The sequence below is a fragment of the Mandrillus leucophaeus genome, unplaced genomic scaffold (assembly GCF_000951045.1).
Source record: "Mandrillus leucophaeus isolate KB7577 unplaced genomic scaffold, Mleu.le_1.0 Scaffold163, whole genome shotgun sequence".
NCBI classification, from domain to species: Eukaryota; Metazoa; Chordata; class Mammalia; order Primates; family Cercopithecidae; genus Mandrillus; species Mandrillus leucophaeus.
The window spans coordinates 2,452,378-2,469,971 of record NW_012101621.1 but is presented as its reverse complement, the minus strand read 5'-3'; the positions used below and the strand labels follow the sequence as shown (position 1 = coordinate 2,469,971).

The 17,594-nt window shown below is 40.6% G+C and overlaps 1 protein-coding gene across 2 annotated transcripts; it reads left to right on the top strand.

The window, feature by feature from the left end:
• The first annotated feature begins 68 nt into the window (after positions 1 to 68).
• Positions 69 to 17,168, top strand: RAB2B (RAB2B, member RAS oncogene family). 2 transcript variants are annotated; one of them, XM_011976254.1, is made up of 8 exons: positions 69 to 226; positions 456 to 527; positions 2,127 to 2,194; positions 8,358 to 8,440; positions 8,660 to 8,752; positions 12,473 to 12,584; positions 13,797 to 13,865; positions 14,908 to 17,168. In XM_011976254.1, the coding sequence occupies exons 1-8, from the start codon at positions 181 to 183 to the stop codon at positions 15,013 to 15,015; spliced, it is 651 nt and encodes a 216-aa protein (XP_011831644.1). In that variant the 5' UTR covers positions 69 to 180; the 3' UTR covers positions 15,016 to 17,168. The 2 variants fall into 2 exon arrangements, with proteins under 2 accessions (XP_011831644.1, XP_011831645.1); XM_011976255.1 differs by lacking the exon at positions 456 to 527 and having other exon boundaries at positions 181 to 226; positions 14,908 to 15,345.
• The last annotated feature ends 426 nt before the right edge of the window (positions 17,169 to 17,594 follow it).

Here is a 17,594-nt window from a genome sequence, read left to right as displayed (position 1 = left end):
TGGGTACTCCCGACCTAAGGAGGATTTCTGGGGAGAGCAATAGAGACGTGATCTGGGCTAGAGGAGCCGGAGAGGGTGGGCGGCCGGGAAGAAGAAGATCGGTAGATTGAGTGGCTAGAGAGGTTGGAGGTAAGTGGCTGTAGAAGTCGGGCGGACCCGGAACCCAGAGGACGCGACATCATGACTTATGCTTATCTCTTCAAGTATATCATCATCGGAGACACAGGTAACCCTCAGGTTGCTCGCCTTCAAGGCTGGGGCGGACGTCCGAAGCTCCCAAATTGGGTGGCGGGGGCGGGGCTCACTTTGTGGGCTGGGCGATTCGAGACGGGCGGGGCGGTTCGGGGCGGCCAGGGGCGGGGCTCGGGGACCCCCCGGTTCTCTGGTCCGGGAAGTCCAGAGTCCGGGTGGTGTTCCAGCGCTGCGTGACTCTGGGAGCGTGTTTCCTCTTTCAGGTGTGGGGAAGTCATGTCTCCTCCTGCAGTTTACAGATAAGCGGTTCCAGCCTGTCCACGACCTCACAATAGGTAAGTGCATCTACTTGTTCCAGAACAGATAAAACCTGACTAGCTAAATTGCTAAAGTGGAAAGTTAGCAGCCTTCAGTGTTCAAAGTAAAAAGTTATCCCTCACTACTTTAAACTAGTCCAAAGTTATGTTAATGAAGTGGTTAATCAAACGTTGATATGTGGCGAGTAGTGGAAGGGAGAGGATATAATTGAAAGGTAACTTTTTAGAGTGTGAGGTAGAGACTTGTCATATAATTTTTCTCAAGTACAATTTTTTATGTTTATGGAAAATCCCACGAACGCATAACTGCTTATTTGTAAACTCATCTGTGCTTTGCAGTAAATTAATACCAGCCTTACTTTTAAAAAGTAAACACCAATACATGGACATTTTTTATATTGGTGAAGAAGCAAATTGAAGAGTCATCCCTGCCTTAGAATTAATAGACAAATAAAACTAAAAACTTTCCTTTTAAATAAAACAGTGTGTTAACAGTTCCTCATACCCACTGGGGATCCTGGAAAACATTAACATTTCCCACACATTTGTGATAAGGCATAGCCTGAAGGGGCTTTTAGCTACCCCCTCTTCATTATCTCCATAACCCCAGTCCAAATAAACAACATATATGAAACTAGCTTTGTTGCCATGCAAATGCAGTTTCTAAATAAAACTCCTACATCCCCATTCTTACAATATTGCTACTTCCAAGTCACACCTGTGTGGAAATCTGAAGCTACCACTGTTCTAACGGATTTATTTAGAGTCAAATAATTGATGGGGTTAGAAAAGGATTTAGAAGGCGGTATCAACCAAAAGGTATTTTAAAGGGAATATTGAGTGAATTCTTACTTTGTGATAGGGGCTAATGATACAATGCTTAACAAGGCAACAATGCTTAATTGTTCCTCTGGCAATTATTGGAGATATAAAATGTATTGTTAAAAAAAATTAGGTGGGCATTGTGGCGTGCGCCTGTAAGGTACGTACTGGGGAGGCTGAGGCAGGAGAATCACTTGAACTCGGGAGGTGGAGGCAGTAGTGAGCCGAGATCGCACCACTGCACTCCAGACTGGGTGACAAAGCAAGAGACTCCATCTCAAAAAAACAAAAAAAAAAGTATTGTTTCTGAGAACCTATTTCTTAGGCTCTTTTCTTAAAGAAAAAAATCTGGAATTACAAAAAAATAAATATTGTTTTAAATAGAAACTAGAGAGTGACCGAGAAAGTGTCAGGAAGCATTTCCAGAATTTTTAGGAGTTTTTTGGAAAAGTTACAAAACTAAATGTTACCTAATCAAATTTAAGCATTAACTGACATTGCTAAAAAATTACCCTTTTAAATTTGACTTCTTAATTGGTTTTGTTTTCCCATATGTGCTTTTTGGTTACATTCCTGAGGTCATTAGAGCACAATTTTTTAATTCCGGAAGGGAAATGAAGAACCTTGAGAAACACAAAGTTAATTGGAGCAAATAGGCAGCAATAATGGAATTAGTGGCATTGAGTTCAGACAAAGGATGGGTATAACACATTGAGGAAAGGCAGGAACCTCCTCCCACTCCACATGGCTGCTGTTCATGAGAATCACATTCTTTCTCTTGGTCTTTACCAACAGGTGTGGAGTTTGGAGCTCGTATGGTCAACATTGATGGAAAACAAATCAAACTGCAAATCTGGGATACGGTGAGAGTACAAAATAATTTAGTCTCTGACCAACATCCAAGTATAGTAAGAAAAGCCAATGCAAAGGAAAGGGGCAATGAGGGTGGGACTAATAGTGGGGATAAAATAGGGGAAAGGTGAAATCAAAGAGATAGAGAAGCTTTTAATTCTATCTGTTACAGTTACAAATTCTGGATGCTATATCTTTGTGTTGTAAACTGTCCAAGTAATATATTAGTTTATTCTAGTAAAAATAAAATCAAACTATAAATTTATAGCATGGAAAATAAATGTCTTCTTTTTATACATAAACGCTTTCTCCTTCCCCGTCTTGGTTGCTACTCTAGCAAGGGAATCATTACTGATGATTCCATGTGTATGCTTTCAAACTTTTTCTATGCATTTAGATACATACATATGAACAGGGAAATACAGAGAACACAGGTTGTGGAGACCTTTCCATATCCATACATAGAGATCTACTTCATTCCTAGAAATCTACTTCATTCCTTTTAACCACTGCGTAGTCATGGAATGTCAGTAGCATAATTTATGGAACCATCCTCCCTTTGATAGAAATTTGGGTTATTTTCCAATTTTTAATTATTGCAAAATTTCACTGAGCATTCTTTTTTTTTGAGACAGAGTTTCGCTCTTGTCACCCAGGCTGGAGTGCAGTGGTGTGATCTTGGCTCACTGCAACCTCCACCTCCTGGGTTCAAGCGATTCTCCAGCCTCAGCCTCCTGAGTAGCTGGGATTACAGGCACCCACCACCACACCTGGCTAATGTTTTTTGTATTTTTATTTTTTATTTTTTATTTTTTTGAGACAGAGTCTTGCTCTGTCATCCAGGCTGGAGTGCAGTGGCATGATCTCGGCTCACTGCAAGCTCCGCCTCCCGGGTTCACTCCATTCTCCTGCCTCAGCCTCCTGAGTAGCTGGGATTACAGGCACCCACCACCACACCTGGCTAATGTTTTTTGTATTTTTATTTTTTATTTTTTATTTTTTTGAGACAGAGTCTTGCTCTGTCATCCAGGCTGGAGTGCAGTGGCATGATCTCGGCTCACTGCAAGCTCCGCCTCCCGGGTTCACTCCATTCTCCTGCCTCAGCCTCCTGAGTAGCTGGGACTACAGGCTCTCGCCACCATGCCTGGCTAATTTTTTGTATTTTTAGTAGAGACGGGTTTTCACCATGTTAGCCAGGTTGGTCTCGATCTCCTGACCTCGTGATACACCCGCCTCGGCCTCCCAAAGTGCTAGTATTACAGGTGTGAGCCACCGCGCCCAGCCGTTTTTTTGTATTTTTAATAGAGATGGGGTTTTGCCATGTTGGCCAGGATGGTCTTGAACTGACCTCAGGTGATCCACCCACCTGAGTCTCTCAAAATGCTGGGATTACAGGCTTGAGCCACAGTGCCTGGCCTGAACATTCTTATTTACTAAAATCTTTATGCAAATGTTTGAGAATTTTTGTGATACCTGCGCAGAAATGGAAATTCTATCAAAAACTTGTACATATTTTCAAATTTGGTATATGTAGTAATGCCAAAATTTAGTTTGGCTTAGTGTAATTTTGCCCTATCCAGATAAATTGCTTCAGTGTGCATTATCTCTTTTGATTTGTACCTTTTTCCCCCTAAGTAAAATAATACCTTAGTCTCCATTCTAGTTCAAGGGAGCTAGCAAATAGTTCATAATATCTGGCTAAAATCTCTTTTTTTACTTACTTCTTATTATGTGATTCTGTTTCTTCTCTGAACTGAGAGCTAAAACCATTATATCTACAAACAGTGTACAAATTATTTTTCCTTTTTTTCTTTTCCTCCCTTTCCTCCCCTTCCTTCCCCAGTGCTCCTTACCACACACAAGTGTATGTCTTAAAAGTAGTTGAAGCTTAAGTCCGTCTGTCTATCCATCCATCCATCCATATCTACAGATCTATCCCCCCCCCCCGCTGCACTGGGGAATTTTTGTATTTTTTGTAGAGACGGGGGTTTCAACATGTTGCCCAGACTGGTCTCGAACTCGTGGACTCAAGCGATCTGCCCTCCTCAGCCTCCCAAAGTGTTGGGATTGCACCTGGCCAAAATGAATGTTTTGATGCCAGGAAAAAACCCAATAAGTGCCATTTAATAGAATGGTCATGGCAGTGGCCTTTTTTCTTTTTTTTTTTAAGTGCTTATATGGGACATGGTTGGATCGTGAAAGTAAGAAAGTTGAGAGCTTGATTCTGCTAAGAGAGAGCATAAAAAGAAAAACAAAAGAGGAAAGTTGAGAGCCACTACTTTGGACAGAATTCTTAAGAACTACACGGTCATCCAACTGGCCTAGATCTTTTCTCTTCCCTCTTAAAACTGTCTTGAGATTAATATTTGCTAAATCATAAAAAGAAACCAGTTTCAGAATACTGTGGTTTTCTATTTATTTTGAAAATTTTAAAAGATTCATACCTATAATGTTGTGTCCATCTAGTCTGTCGCCTTTTTGTGACCTGGTCATTTCTCCCTTGTCAGCCTTGATCTCCTTGATCTCCTGCCCATTGTTTACCCATCTTAGCTTCCCACTTTATTGACCCATTCTCTCACTTACTTCCAAAGCCATCCTATGTGAAAATGTTGAGGGATTACCGTGATAGGTGTTTTAAAGAGATCAGGTTGTCCAAACATTTTTGTTGTCTTTGTTCTGACATTTATATGGATTTAGAGAAGAATATTTAAAAAAATCGTGTGTGTGTGTGTGTGTGTGTATGTATTCCTAAATTATCATGCTAATGAATAGGTATTTTACTGTAACATATAAAATACTGATCAAATAATATCAATTTAGTTTGTATTTTACTTCGGAATGCATTTAAAAAAATTTTTTTCCTTAATAAACCCTTCATTGGAAGGAATGCATTTTGATTTTTAGGAAAATAGTGTATCTGACTTTCTAGGAGTTGATACTTCAAACTGTGTATCTTAAACAGTATAGTATGATGCTTCCACTTGGGAGAGATTAGAAAGCTATTAATTATCTTATCAAACCTTCATCTAGGCTGGGTGTTGTGGCTCATGCCTGTAATTCCAGCACTTTGGGAGGCCAAGGCGGGCAGGTCACCTGAGGTCAGGAGTTCAAGACCAGCCTGGCCAACATGATGAAACCCCGTCTCTACTAAAGATGCAAAAATTAACCAGGCGTGGTGGTGGGTGCCTGTAATCCCACCTACTTGGGAGGCTGAGGCAGGAGAATCATTTGAACCTGGGAGGCGGAGGTTGCAGTGAGCCAAGATCATGCCACTGCACTCCAGCCTGGGCAACAGAGCGAGACTCTAAAAAAAAAAAAAAAAAAAAAAAAACCTTCTTTTTTGTTTTTTGCTGCTGGGGTTTTTTTTTTTTTTTTTTTTTTTTTTTTTTTTTTTTTTGACAGGGTCTTGCTCTGTCACCCAAGCTGGAGTGCAGTGGCACCATCTCCACTCATTGTACCCTCAACCTCCCCAGTTCAAGCAGTCCTCCCACCTCAGCCCCCCAAGTAGCTGGGACTACAGATGTGCGCCATCACACCTGGCTAATTTTTTGTATTTTTTTTAGAGACATGGTTTCACCATGTTGCCCAGGCTGGTCTGGAACTCCTGAGTTCAAGTGATCTGCCCACCTCGGCCTTCCAAAGTGCTGGGATTACAGGCATGAGCCACAGTGCCCAGCCTGCCACTGCAGATTTTTTTTACTGGGGATGGACAAGGACACCTGAGACTGATACAGACAAGCCCAGGTTGAACTGCTCACTCTTTCTAGCTTACTGGTTCACAAACTTTGATTCATGAACTGGATTGAGATGAAGTAGAGTGATTTTTTTTTTTTTTAATTTAGACGGAGTCTTGCTCTGTTGCCCAGGCTGGAGTGTAATAGCGCCATCTCGGCTTACTGCAACCTCCAGCTCCCGGGCTCAAGCAATTCTCCTGCCTTAGCCTCCTGAGTAGCTGGGATTACAGGCGCACGCCACCACGCCCAGCTAATTTTTGTATTTTTAGCAGAGACAGGGTTTCACAATGTTGGTCAGGCTGGTCTCAAACTCCTGACCTCGTGATCTGCCTGCCTTGGCCTCCCAAAGTGCTGGGATTACAGGCATGAGCCACTGCACCTGGTGAATGATATGATTTTAGAAGGTTTTCTCATGACCCACTGATAGCATTTTCAGCTGCTAAAGTTAAATGCTGCCATGTGATTGAACCATCATGTGGGCCTCCCCCAAACTTTCCCTTTTAGTTCTTGGTAGGCTGTGAGGGAAGTAGAGGGAGACTTTCAGCTATAGCAGAAGAGGAGAAAAAGTAAACACTAAAAGGAAAACAAGACCCAAATAATGTAAGACATTAGGGAGTAAATATAAAACTTTTAAGTATTTTTTTAATCTTCACGTATTATTAGTATTATGACAAGGGACTTTAGAATTATTTTTTATTTTTAGATTCTGATGCTCTAACAGCTATGCAACTCCCTAAAATGTTTCTATGATTCTTTATAGAAAGAGATTCTTCTGTTGTTGGAAAATGAAGCTTAGAGTTAGTATACTGGAATTCTCTTCTCACCTGCAAACCCCAGTTTAGGTTATATGATATAGTGGCTAAGAGGACAAGGTTTTGTGCTAGGAGGTACTAAGATCCTAAGATTAAACTATGGTTCTAGCACTTAATAAGCTTTATGATTTGGGGCTGTTTATTAAACTTATGTGAGCCTCATTTTCCCCATTTTTAAAAGGGAGTAATAGGCCAGGCGCAGAGGCTCAAGCCTGTAATCCCAGCACTTTGGGAGGCGGAGGCGGGCGGATCACGAGGTCAGATTGAGACCATCCTGGCTAACACGGTGAAACCCCGTCTCTACTAAAAAATACAAAAAACTAGCCGGACGTGTTGGGGGGCGCCTGTAGTCCCAGCTGCTCCGGAGGCTGAGGCAGGAGAATGGCGAGAACCCGGGAGGCGGAGCTTGCAGTGAGCTGAGATCCAGCCACTGCACTCCAGCCTGGGCGACAGAGCAAGACTCCATCTCAAAAAAAAAAAAAAAAAGAAGAAGAAATAATATATGTAATTGCCTCTTATAGTTCCCAACACATTATATATTATATACGCTAAAAAGTAGTTTATAGTACTATTGCAGTGTTATAATTAGTATTACCACTATTATTGGTATTATACTATGAGAAAGCCATTTATCTTCCCACATCCTTAATCATGATTCTCCCATTTGTGACATATAAATTATAGTCTTACCTCCTTTTATACAAGGATATGAGGATACATTATCTCAAGAATGTGAAAACTTTCTTAATAGGATAGATTCAATGTACAGGGTATTCACATTATTTAAAAAATGTTTTTGTTTTCCCTAAAGGAAAAAAAAGAACTATTCCATCAATAAAGCAAAAGTACCCAGTATTATGGGGGCATTAATAAATTATTCAGTTTTAAATAGAACTTAATATCTTTGTCCAACTGGAAGTGAGAACATTTGGATTTTTCTAGGAAAACTCTATGCTGGGCCCTGGGCTGCTTTCTCTGTTCCTTATTCCTGTTTCCCGTGACAGGAGCTCAGCAAGGGACATCTAGGTAGTCCTGCATTATCAGTGGAATGCTAAAGGTCAGTTAGAAGATACTCAGTTTAAGTGCTTTTAATCTAATTTTTATATCGATTCATTGGAATGAAATTCCTGTTAGACCAGGTTTTGGCATTCTAAGATAACTTTCATTTTTATAGATAGAGAAATAGAACAGAAAGATTAATATGGTGTGTTCAATATCATATTTGGGATTGGAAAAAACGACATACACTCCGTTTCCAGTCCTATTTCTAGTTGTTCTTTCTCGAGGATATTGGGAAATGTATGCAAATGTCTTTATCACGCTGACTGTGGGGTACCACGGGTATTTAGTGTCTGGGATCCAGGGTGCTAAACATCCACTAATCTGATGGACAGTCTCTCAGGAAGAGTAAGTGACTGCCCAAAATATGAATGCACTCCCATAGAAAAATACTGATTTCCCACTTGGGCTTCTTCTTGGGCAGGCATGTTTTCCTTCCCTAATTCTCTTCTTAATAGAAGTTCTTTTTTTAGTTAAGTCCTTTGTATTAGGGTGGCATGTGATCAAGTCAGTTCTGTGGAAATAACCTGGTTTTGTTGGGATTTTTTGTTGCCATGTTGGTGGGAAAGGCTGGGCAAGAATCCTTCCGTTCTATCACCCGTTCCTACTACAGGGGAGCAGCTGGAGCACTGCTGGTGTACGACATTACAAGGTGAGCCAGATCTGGTGCATGGGAGGGAGATTCTTCCCTACATCCTCTAAAGCTTTTTTTTTTTTCTATCTACTGATTCTATTAAGGATGTTAACTAGGAATGGCCTCTCTAATATTTTTCTTTACACATATGGCTTCCCCTCTTTTCCTATACACTTGGAGTTGTTTTGGCCTTTTGAAGTGTGTCTCTGACCCACATTCTACATTTTTCTGCTGTAGGCGTGAAACCTTCAACCACCTGACCTCATGGTTAGAGGATGCCCGGCAGCACTCTAGTTCCAACATGGTTATCATGCTCATTGGGAATAAGAGGTAAAATTGTATCCATGTGAATAATAATAGTTAACAGGAGTCATCTAGGTACTCTAGGCACGTTGAATATCTTGATCCCCAAACTTTCTCAGTTTATAGTAGTCTTAGTGTTTCAGTAAAAAAAAATTTTATTGTGATAAAATATATATGACATAAAATTTACCATTTTAACTAGTTTTGAGTGTACAGTTCTGTAGCATTAAGAATATTCATTGTTCCGCAGCCATCACCAACATCCATCTCCAGAACTTTTTCATCTTCTCAAACTCTATACACATTCAACACTAACTCCCCATCTTCCTTCCCCAACCCCCCTCATCCCTCAGCCCCTGACAGCCATCATTCTACTTTCTTTCTCTATGAATTTGACTACTACTGGTACCTCATACAAGTGGACTCATGTAATATTTGTGCTTTTGTGACTGGCTTATTTCACTTAGCATAATGTCTTCAAGGTTTATCCATATTGTAGCATGTGTCAGAATTTCCTTCCTTTTTAAAGATGAGTAATATTCATTGTATGCATATACCACATTTTGTTTATCCATCTGTCCACGGACAGTTGGGTTACTGCCATCCTTTGACTATTGTGAATAATGCTGCTATGAACATGGATCTGTTCAAGTCCCGGCTCTGAATTCTTTTGGGTATATGCCCAGAAGTGGGATTGCTGGATCATATGGTAATTCTGTCTTTTAGTTTTTGAGGAACTGCCATACCATTTTCCATGGCAGCTGTCTTATTTTACATTATTTCCAGCAATGTACAAGGATTCCAGTTTCTCTACATCCTTAACAACACTTGTTATTCTCAGTAAATTTTTCTTGACACCCATAGGCCAAAAGAAATGCCCAATAGTTTTATTAAATAGTTATACCCAAACAACATGAGTATTTTTTATAACTACTTAGTAACTGTTCGAAAATAAAAAGGCCAGGCACAGTGGTGTATGCCTGTAATCCCAGCTCTGGAAGGATTGCGTGAGCACAGAAGTTGAAGACCAGCCTGGGCAATATAGTGAGGCCTTGTTTATACAAAAAAATTTCTAAATGAGGTGGGAGGATCACTTGGGCCTGTGAGGTTGAGGCTGCAATGAAGCCATAATTGTACCACTGCACTCCTGCCTCAGCAACAGAAGTGAGACCCTGTATTAAAAAAAAAGAAAAAATATGCTGGGCGTGGTGGCTCACGCTTATAATCCTAGCACTTTGGGAGGCCAAGGCGGGCAGATCACGAGGTCAGGAGTTCGAGACCAGCCTGGCCAATAATATGGTGAAACCCCATCTCTACTAAAAAAATACAAAATGTAGTCAGGCATAGTAACACGTGCTTCTAGTCCTAGCTACTCAGGAGCTTGAGGCAGGAGAATTGCTTGAACTGGGGAGGTGGATTTAGCAGTGAGCTGAGATAGTGCCACTGCACTCCATCCTGGGCGACGGAGTGAGACTTTGTCTCAAAAAAAAATAAAAAATTGTTTTTAAATTTCATTCTTAAATAGCAACGGTTACTTACTAAAGACCTCTGTGTGTCTGCTGGGCACTGCATAGCTTCTCAAACCTTGAAATCATGATTGCACACTGCTACTGTCATTTCCCATTCCATATTGATTTTTGTGTAGTGCTTCCTTTTTTATAACAGCAACTGCCAAAAACAACTTCTCAGAAATATGAAGGTATTGAATGAATTTTATCATGATCTGATGTTGACATTGCAAATTGTCTTAAGCTTGTAATTCATGTAGTATCCTTGTGTTGAGTGTTACTGTGTTTTCCTCAAAAGTTTAAAGTATCCCATGGTACCCTTGTGAGTTTGTAGTAGTGCCCAGAGTGTACTATTTGAGAACCGTGGCCACAGGCTAATTGTTTTTGTTTGTTTTTGTTTCATTTTGTTTGAGATGGAGTTTCACTCTTGTCACCCAGGCTAGAGTGCAATGGCATGATCTCGGCTCACCACAACCTCCACCTCCTGGGTTCAAGTGATTCTCCTGCGTCAGCCTTCCAAGTAGCTGGGATTACAGGCATGTGCCACCACATCTGGTTAATTTTTTTGTATTTTTAGTATAGACGGGGTTTCTCCATGTTGGTCAGGCTGGTCTTGAACTCCTGACCTCAGGTGATCCACCCGCCTTGGCTTCCCAAAGTGCTGGGATCACAGGCATGAGCCACCACACCCGGTCTGCTAATTGTTTTTATGGTATCAGTCAATTTATTGAAAACTACTGTGCCAGACTCTGAGTTTGCAAGGTGGAAAAAAGTCATGCCCCTGCTCTTATGGAGCTTACAGTCTAGTGAGGGCATAGATGTTATTAAATATAAAATTATTTTTATCAAATTGTCAATTGTGATAAATGCAATGGAGGAAAAAGGGTGCTATGAAAGAATAACAGGGTACCTACTTTTGGTTAGGAGTGGTATTAAGCTGGGATCTGAAGGATGGGCAAGAGCCTGCTGGGCAAAGATTTTTTAAAAGGGTGTTACTTAGGGGGAACAAACTATATAAATGCCTTGAACTTGGAAGAAGCTTGACACTTTTATTGAAAGAAACCTAGTATGATTGGACTAAATGCAAGATGAGGTTGGAAAAGTAGGTAGGGACTAGATTTCATAGCACCTTAGGGGCCTGAGTAAGGGTTTTGGATTTTATTCTAAATACATGGAAATTGAAGCTTGGGCGATGGGGGATTAAAAATAATAATAAATAAATACACCGGAAGCATTTTAAAGTTTTAAGTAGAGAAGTGGCTTGATCAGATTTTAAAAGATCACTCTGGAGGGGAACAAGGGCTGAAGTAGGATACCAGTTGCAATAGTCCACATGAGAAAGAATGGTGGCTTGGTCTAGGAAGTGACCCCGGAAAGAGAGAGAAAAGAATGATTTTAAGGTACATGTTGGAAGTACTTCACTTTGGAATGGATTAGATATTTGGAGTAGTGAGGAATGGGTATCAATAATAACACTTTGGATGTTGGCTTATGCCATTTACTGAGATACAGAAGCCTGGAGCAAACACAGGCTGGGGGAAAAGAAATTCCATTTTGATGTGTTAAGTTTGAAGTCCGTTTTAGGTATCAGTGTGGGAATAAAGAATTCACAAATGTACAAATCTGGTGCTTTTAGTCAAGCATCTGGGCTAGAGGTATAAATTTGGGAGGGTTGACATTTAGATAGTTCTTCGTGGTCTTCACACAGCTGATGGTATAACAAATTAAAATATTATAGATTTGTTGTTCTTTAATGGTCTTACACTTTTTTTTCCAAGGAGTTGGAAAACTGGAAACCTCACAAATGAAAATTTTCAAATTGAAAAATACGAATCACGAACAGCCCAACCTTGCCTTATTCTTCAGTTTGTTTTTTTGTTTTTTTTTTTTTTTTTTTTTTCATCATCTATACTTTGCTCTCCTTGATCTCATTGGAAAAACAAGCAATAGAGCATTAAGTTTTGTGTAACTATGGGGGCTTGCCTAACCCTTGATAAGCCTTTTTCTCTGTAATAGAGTGAGTTATTATCTTCAACTATGCAGCAGCTGTCCCAAAACTAAAGAATATTTTCCAAGAGGCTACAGAAATCAGTAACTCTATATAAGAGAGTATCTTGTAGGATCTATGTTCTTTATTAAATAACTGGCCATTGAAACCATGATGGAATTCTTTTAGAAATAGAGTTTCCTCTTTCACTTGGATCTTTTTTTAGTTTTCTCCTTAATTAATCTCTTGCAGTGACCTAGAGTCCCGCAGGGATGTGAAAAGAGAAGAAGGAGAGGCCTTTGCTAGGGAGCATGGACTTATATTCATGGAAACTTCAGCCAAAACAGCCTGCAATGTTGAAGAGGTACTATTTGGAAAACAGTGGGGAAAACTCTTTAGAGATTACACCATTATTTGTCCTTTTATTCAGAATTCTTTTCTCCTATAAGAAATGGGTAAAGAAAGGATGTCTTGGCCGGGCGCGGTGGCTCACACCTGTAATCCTAGCGTTTTGGGAGGCCAAGGCAGGCGGATTGTCTGAGATCAGGAGTTTGTGACCAGCCTGGGCAATATGGTGAAACCCCATCTCTACTAAAATACAAAAAATTAGCCGGTCATGGCAGCATGTGTCTGTAGTCCCAGTTACTCAGGAGGCTGAGGCAGGAGAATTGCTTGAACCCAGGAGGCGGAGGTTGTAGTGAACCGAGATCCTGCCACTGCATTCCAGCCTGGGCAACAGAGCGAGACTCCATCTCCAAAAAAAAAAAAGGGAAAGGATGTCTTGTGGTCATAGTGACTACTTCTCTCATTCCTTTTAAAGGAATTGTCCCATTTTCTTTTACCCTGATTCCCAAGGTTTTACTTTTGCTTTGGGTAATATTAGTTGGCAAGTGTGAATTAGACACCACACTTGTTACTAGTAAATCACTCTGGTTGGAGTGTCTAATGGATTCTACTGTAGTCATTCCTAGGCCTAGTGTTGATGGTATCTTCAGTAAGTAGTGGAGAATAGAGTGTGTGTGTTTTATTTGTAGAAGATGCCAGCCTGGGAACATCTTGGGTCAGTACCAGAATACCACATAATCCTTTTTTTTTTTTTTAAACTACTCTTAATGGCTTTTACAAGGACATTTGGGGGACCTTCTGTGTTTTGTTTTGTTTTGTTGAGACTGAGTCTCGTTCTGTCGCCCAGGTTGGAGTGCAGTGGCACCATCTCAGCTCACTGCAACCTGGGCTCCCGGGTTTAAGCGATTTTCATGCCTCAGCTGCCCGAGTAACTGGAATTACAGGCATACATCACCACGCCTGGCTGATTTTTGTATTTTTAGTAGAGACGGGGTTTTACCATGTTGGGCAGGCTGGTCTTGAACTCCTGACCTCAAGTGACCTGCTCACCTCGGCCTCCCAAAGTGCTGGGATTACAGGCATGAGCCACTGCGCCCAGCCGACCATCTATGTTTTTTTACTGTTTTCTAATTCACCTTAGAAATTCAAATATGAATAATAATTAATATTCTCTTTCCCTCATTTCTCTACTTGAACTTGAGACTGATGATATGATTTATGTCTCTTTCAGGCCTTCATTAACACAGCCAAAGAAATATATAGGAAGATCCAACAGGGTTTATTTGATGTCCACAATGAGGTAAGAAAGGGTAGAAGTGCTGGCAGTTAACTTTGGTTTGTTCTGAATAGAACTGGAGGTTCCCTAGAATGGAATGCTTACATTCCCCATCTATCATTATACAATTTAAAAGCTCTGCCAATTCAACTTTTTTTTTTTTTTTAAATCTAGGTACACAGAAACCTGTCATCATTTTCTGTTTTCCTCAAGTCTGACACCCAGAATGCTTAAAGAGATTATTGGTGATCTAAAAGACTTATACAATATGGGAGATTTTCTTGTCAACCTCAGTTTTTTACTATTCTAGAACATAAGGGAGGTATAATTCATAGTGGCTTAGGAGAGTAATTTCTATAAAGCAAATTCTGGAACAAAACAAAAAGAATCATATGCTACTTCTGCTCTTTGCCTCCTCCACTCTTACCTAATCACAACCTAATTCTGCACATAGCTATGACATTTAAGTATAATATGGTCCCCTAAAAATGAGCACAGGGGCCAGGTATGGTGGCTCATGCTTATAATCCCAGCACTTTGAGAGGCTGAGCTGGGGAGATTGCTTGATGCCAGGACTTCAAGACCCACCTGGGCAACAAAGAGAGACCCCGTCTCTAAAATGAGCACGGGGTGTAGTGGTGCACCCGTAGTCTCAGTGACTTGGGAGGCTGAGGCAGGATCACTTGAGGCCAGAAGTTTGAGGCTATAGTGCACGCTGGTCATACCTGTGAATAGCCACTGCACTACAGCCTGGGCAATGTAGGGAGACCTCATTTCCTCAAGGAAAAAAAAAGTACACAAAAGCCACTTGTAGTCAACTAGAATATTTAGACCATAGGTAGTCATCTTATTCTTACTGTCATAGATTATTGTTCCACATCAGTCTGGCTAGGGCACCTGGTTACCTGCCAAGGTCAAATCTGCTTTTAGAAAATATAATTAATGATTCCTCCTTTCTCCCCTTTCTTTTTTCTTTCTACCCTGGGATACAAGCAGAGATAGCCCCCTCCTCTCTCTAATTCACTTTAACACTGAGGTGGGAACTATTGCCTCTTTTCTTTTACAGGCAAATGGCATCAAGATTGGGCCCCAACAGTCAATTTCAACATCAGTGGGACCCAGTGCCTCCCAGCGGAACTCTCGTGACGTAGGGTCCAACTCTGGCTGCTGCTGAACATCTGGCTTGAACTTTTTTTTTCCTTCCTGGAATAGCTTCAGATCAATAGGCTTAATGAAAGAGGTCTTTCTTGCTTTGGCTGAGAGCAGCCTCTTTTTAAAGTGTGATGTTTTGCCTTTCCACCTAAAGACCAGGAGAGAATTTGGGCCCTTACTGACCTGTCCTCCTTCAAGGACATGAGCATTCCGTATAGATTAGGGTTCTTCTTATCCTCCTATACTAATTTCTTAAATCGTTAGGATCAAAGTTGATTATCACAGTAGTTAAAAATAATAATTTCACGGTGGGGCGCCGTGGCTTATGCCTGTAATCCCAGCACTTTGGAAGGCCAACGCTGGGGGATCACCTGAGGTCAGGAATTCGAGACCATCCTGACCAACATGGAGAAACCCCGTCTCAACTAAAAATACAAAATTAGCTGGGTGTGGTGGTGCATACCTGTAATCCCAGGTACTCGGTAGGCCAAGGCAGGAGAATCACTTGAACCCAGGAGGCGGAGGTTGCGCTAAGCTGAAATTGTGCCATTGCACTCCAGCCTGGGCAACAAGAGCGAAACTCTGTCTCGATAAATAAATATATATATATATATTTGAGACGAAGTCTTGCTCTGTCTCCAGGCTGGAATGCACTGGCACAATCTTGGCTCACTGCAGCCTCCACCTCCCGGGTTCAAGCAATTCTTCTGCCTCAACCTCCTGAGTAGCAGGACTACAGGTGCGTGCCACCACGCCCAGCTCATTTTTGTATTTTTAGTATAGGCGGGGTTTCACCATGTTGGCCAGGATGGTCTTGATCTCTTCACCTCATGATCTGCCCACCTTGGCCTCCCAAAGTGCTGGATTATAGGTGTAAGCCACTGTGCCTGGCCTAAATAAATAATTTCATAAGAATATACAATCTGCTCCCCACTAAGAATTAGGGTCAAGGACATTCTGCTTGAACACTTGGAATTACCCAGATTTGGTTGGCCTTTGGTTGATAGATCCTCTGCCTCAGAATTTCATTGAGTTTTTTCCTTTCTTGCCTTTGGGGGTCTACTTGCCACTTCCTAAGAATTCTTGTAGAAAGCAGTTCCTTCTACTTGCCCAAGAGCACTGAGTACTTCTCTACTATCCTATTGTTAGCTTCTATCTCTTAGTGTAACTTCAAAACTTTTAAGAGCAGTGGAGTTGGTCAGGGACATGTGGCCACTTATTATTACCTAAAGAAAACATTTGTTCCCTATTCATTTTATTTTAGGGACCAGATCTAACATTGTAGTGTCTTTCACCAGATAGACTTCTACTGTTTCATCAAACTCCCTTCTTAACTAGAACTAGACTTTCTACTCCAATCAGGCTAATCTACTTGCTGAATGTGACGTATTTATTCCTAGTTCCATATGTGTGCACATGCCCTACTCTCCACTAACTATACTTAAAAGTCCAAAAATTTTTTCTTTAGTAACAGACTTAGGTACTTCTAAGCAATTATTAACACAATATTCCTTAGTTTTCATATGTTGGTTATTCATATGTATATTTATATGTATATTTATTTTTATGTATGTTACTATGTAAATATGTTTTGCAGTTGTTTTTGTGTGGAATCTTGTCTTTCCATATAAGTTGTAAGCTCCTTGAGAGCAGGATCCATGTCATTCCTTTATTTTTATAAATCATTCCCCCATCATTCCTTTACAGTCCCTAGTGCTACTCATTATGTGTTCATTGAATTTGACTGACATACTTAAAAACTTAAGGTTTATTTTAGACTTTAAGGGAAACAAAAGACTTGAGTCCTCTCTTTGTAATTCTGCCCCTCTCATTTGTTTACCCTGGGTTTTATACTGTCCTTTTCCTTCTCCCCTCCCACCTTTCCGTGGCTCTTTGCCTCCATTCCATGAGGCATACAGTAAGGCTACCTGCTAGTAAGCAGTCAGATAAGTGGGTACCTATCCAGCCATTCTCTTTTCAGAGCATATAATACTATCTTAGCCAAATTTGCCTTTGCTTCACTCATCATGCAGCCTTCTGGATTGGTTGCTATATGTATCTTTTTTCCTTGATTTCCCATTCTCTTCCACAGCACTGAGGTCTCATGAATTTTTCTACTTTCTTTTTGCTGTTGATGAATTGTTTCATTATTAAATATATGCATGTATCAAAGCTGTTCATACTCCATGTGTCATTTCTGGTTGTATCCCAAACATTAGTAGATACTCTCCTCTTAGGGAATTAAATCAAAGATAATGAAGAAGCCTCTTTGGGATTCATTTTGTACTAGATTCTGACCCCAGTAGTAGTAGTAATAGTTAACAGTGCACCACAGGAAGTTGGAAGATATTTGAGGTATTGCTTTGGTTATGCTTTTGTTTTGCTTTTAAAATCCTACTTGATTCCAGAAAGGATTTGAAGCTGTTGAATTTGGAGTTAGCCTGCCCCTTTACCTCTGGGACAAAACTGAAGTAATAATAACTGGTTTCTGTACAGAAAGGTTTTTTTTTTTTTTTAACTACCCCCCAAAAAAATCTTTAGCAATTGAGAAGCATTAGAAGATTGGTCAAAGACAGCATTCTGCCTAGAGCTACTGCTTTC

What these genes read in the sequence shown, in the direction of transcription:
- RAB2B (XM_011976254.1), top strand. Translation starts at nt 181, where the DNA reads ATGACTTATGCTTATCTCTTCAAGTATATCATCATCGGAGACACAG. An exon ending in ATGCTCATTGGGAATAAGAG is followed by an intron (nt 8,753 to 12,472) that starts GTAAAATTGTAT and finishes AATCTCTTGCAG; the next exon opens with TGACCTAGAGTCCCGCAGGG. An exon ending in TATTTGATGTCCACAATGAG is followed by an intron (nt 13,866 to 14,907) that starts GTAAGAAAGGGT and finishes TTTCTTTTACAG; the next exon opens with GCAAATGGCATCAAGATTGG.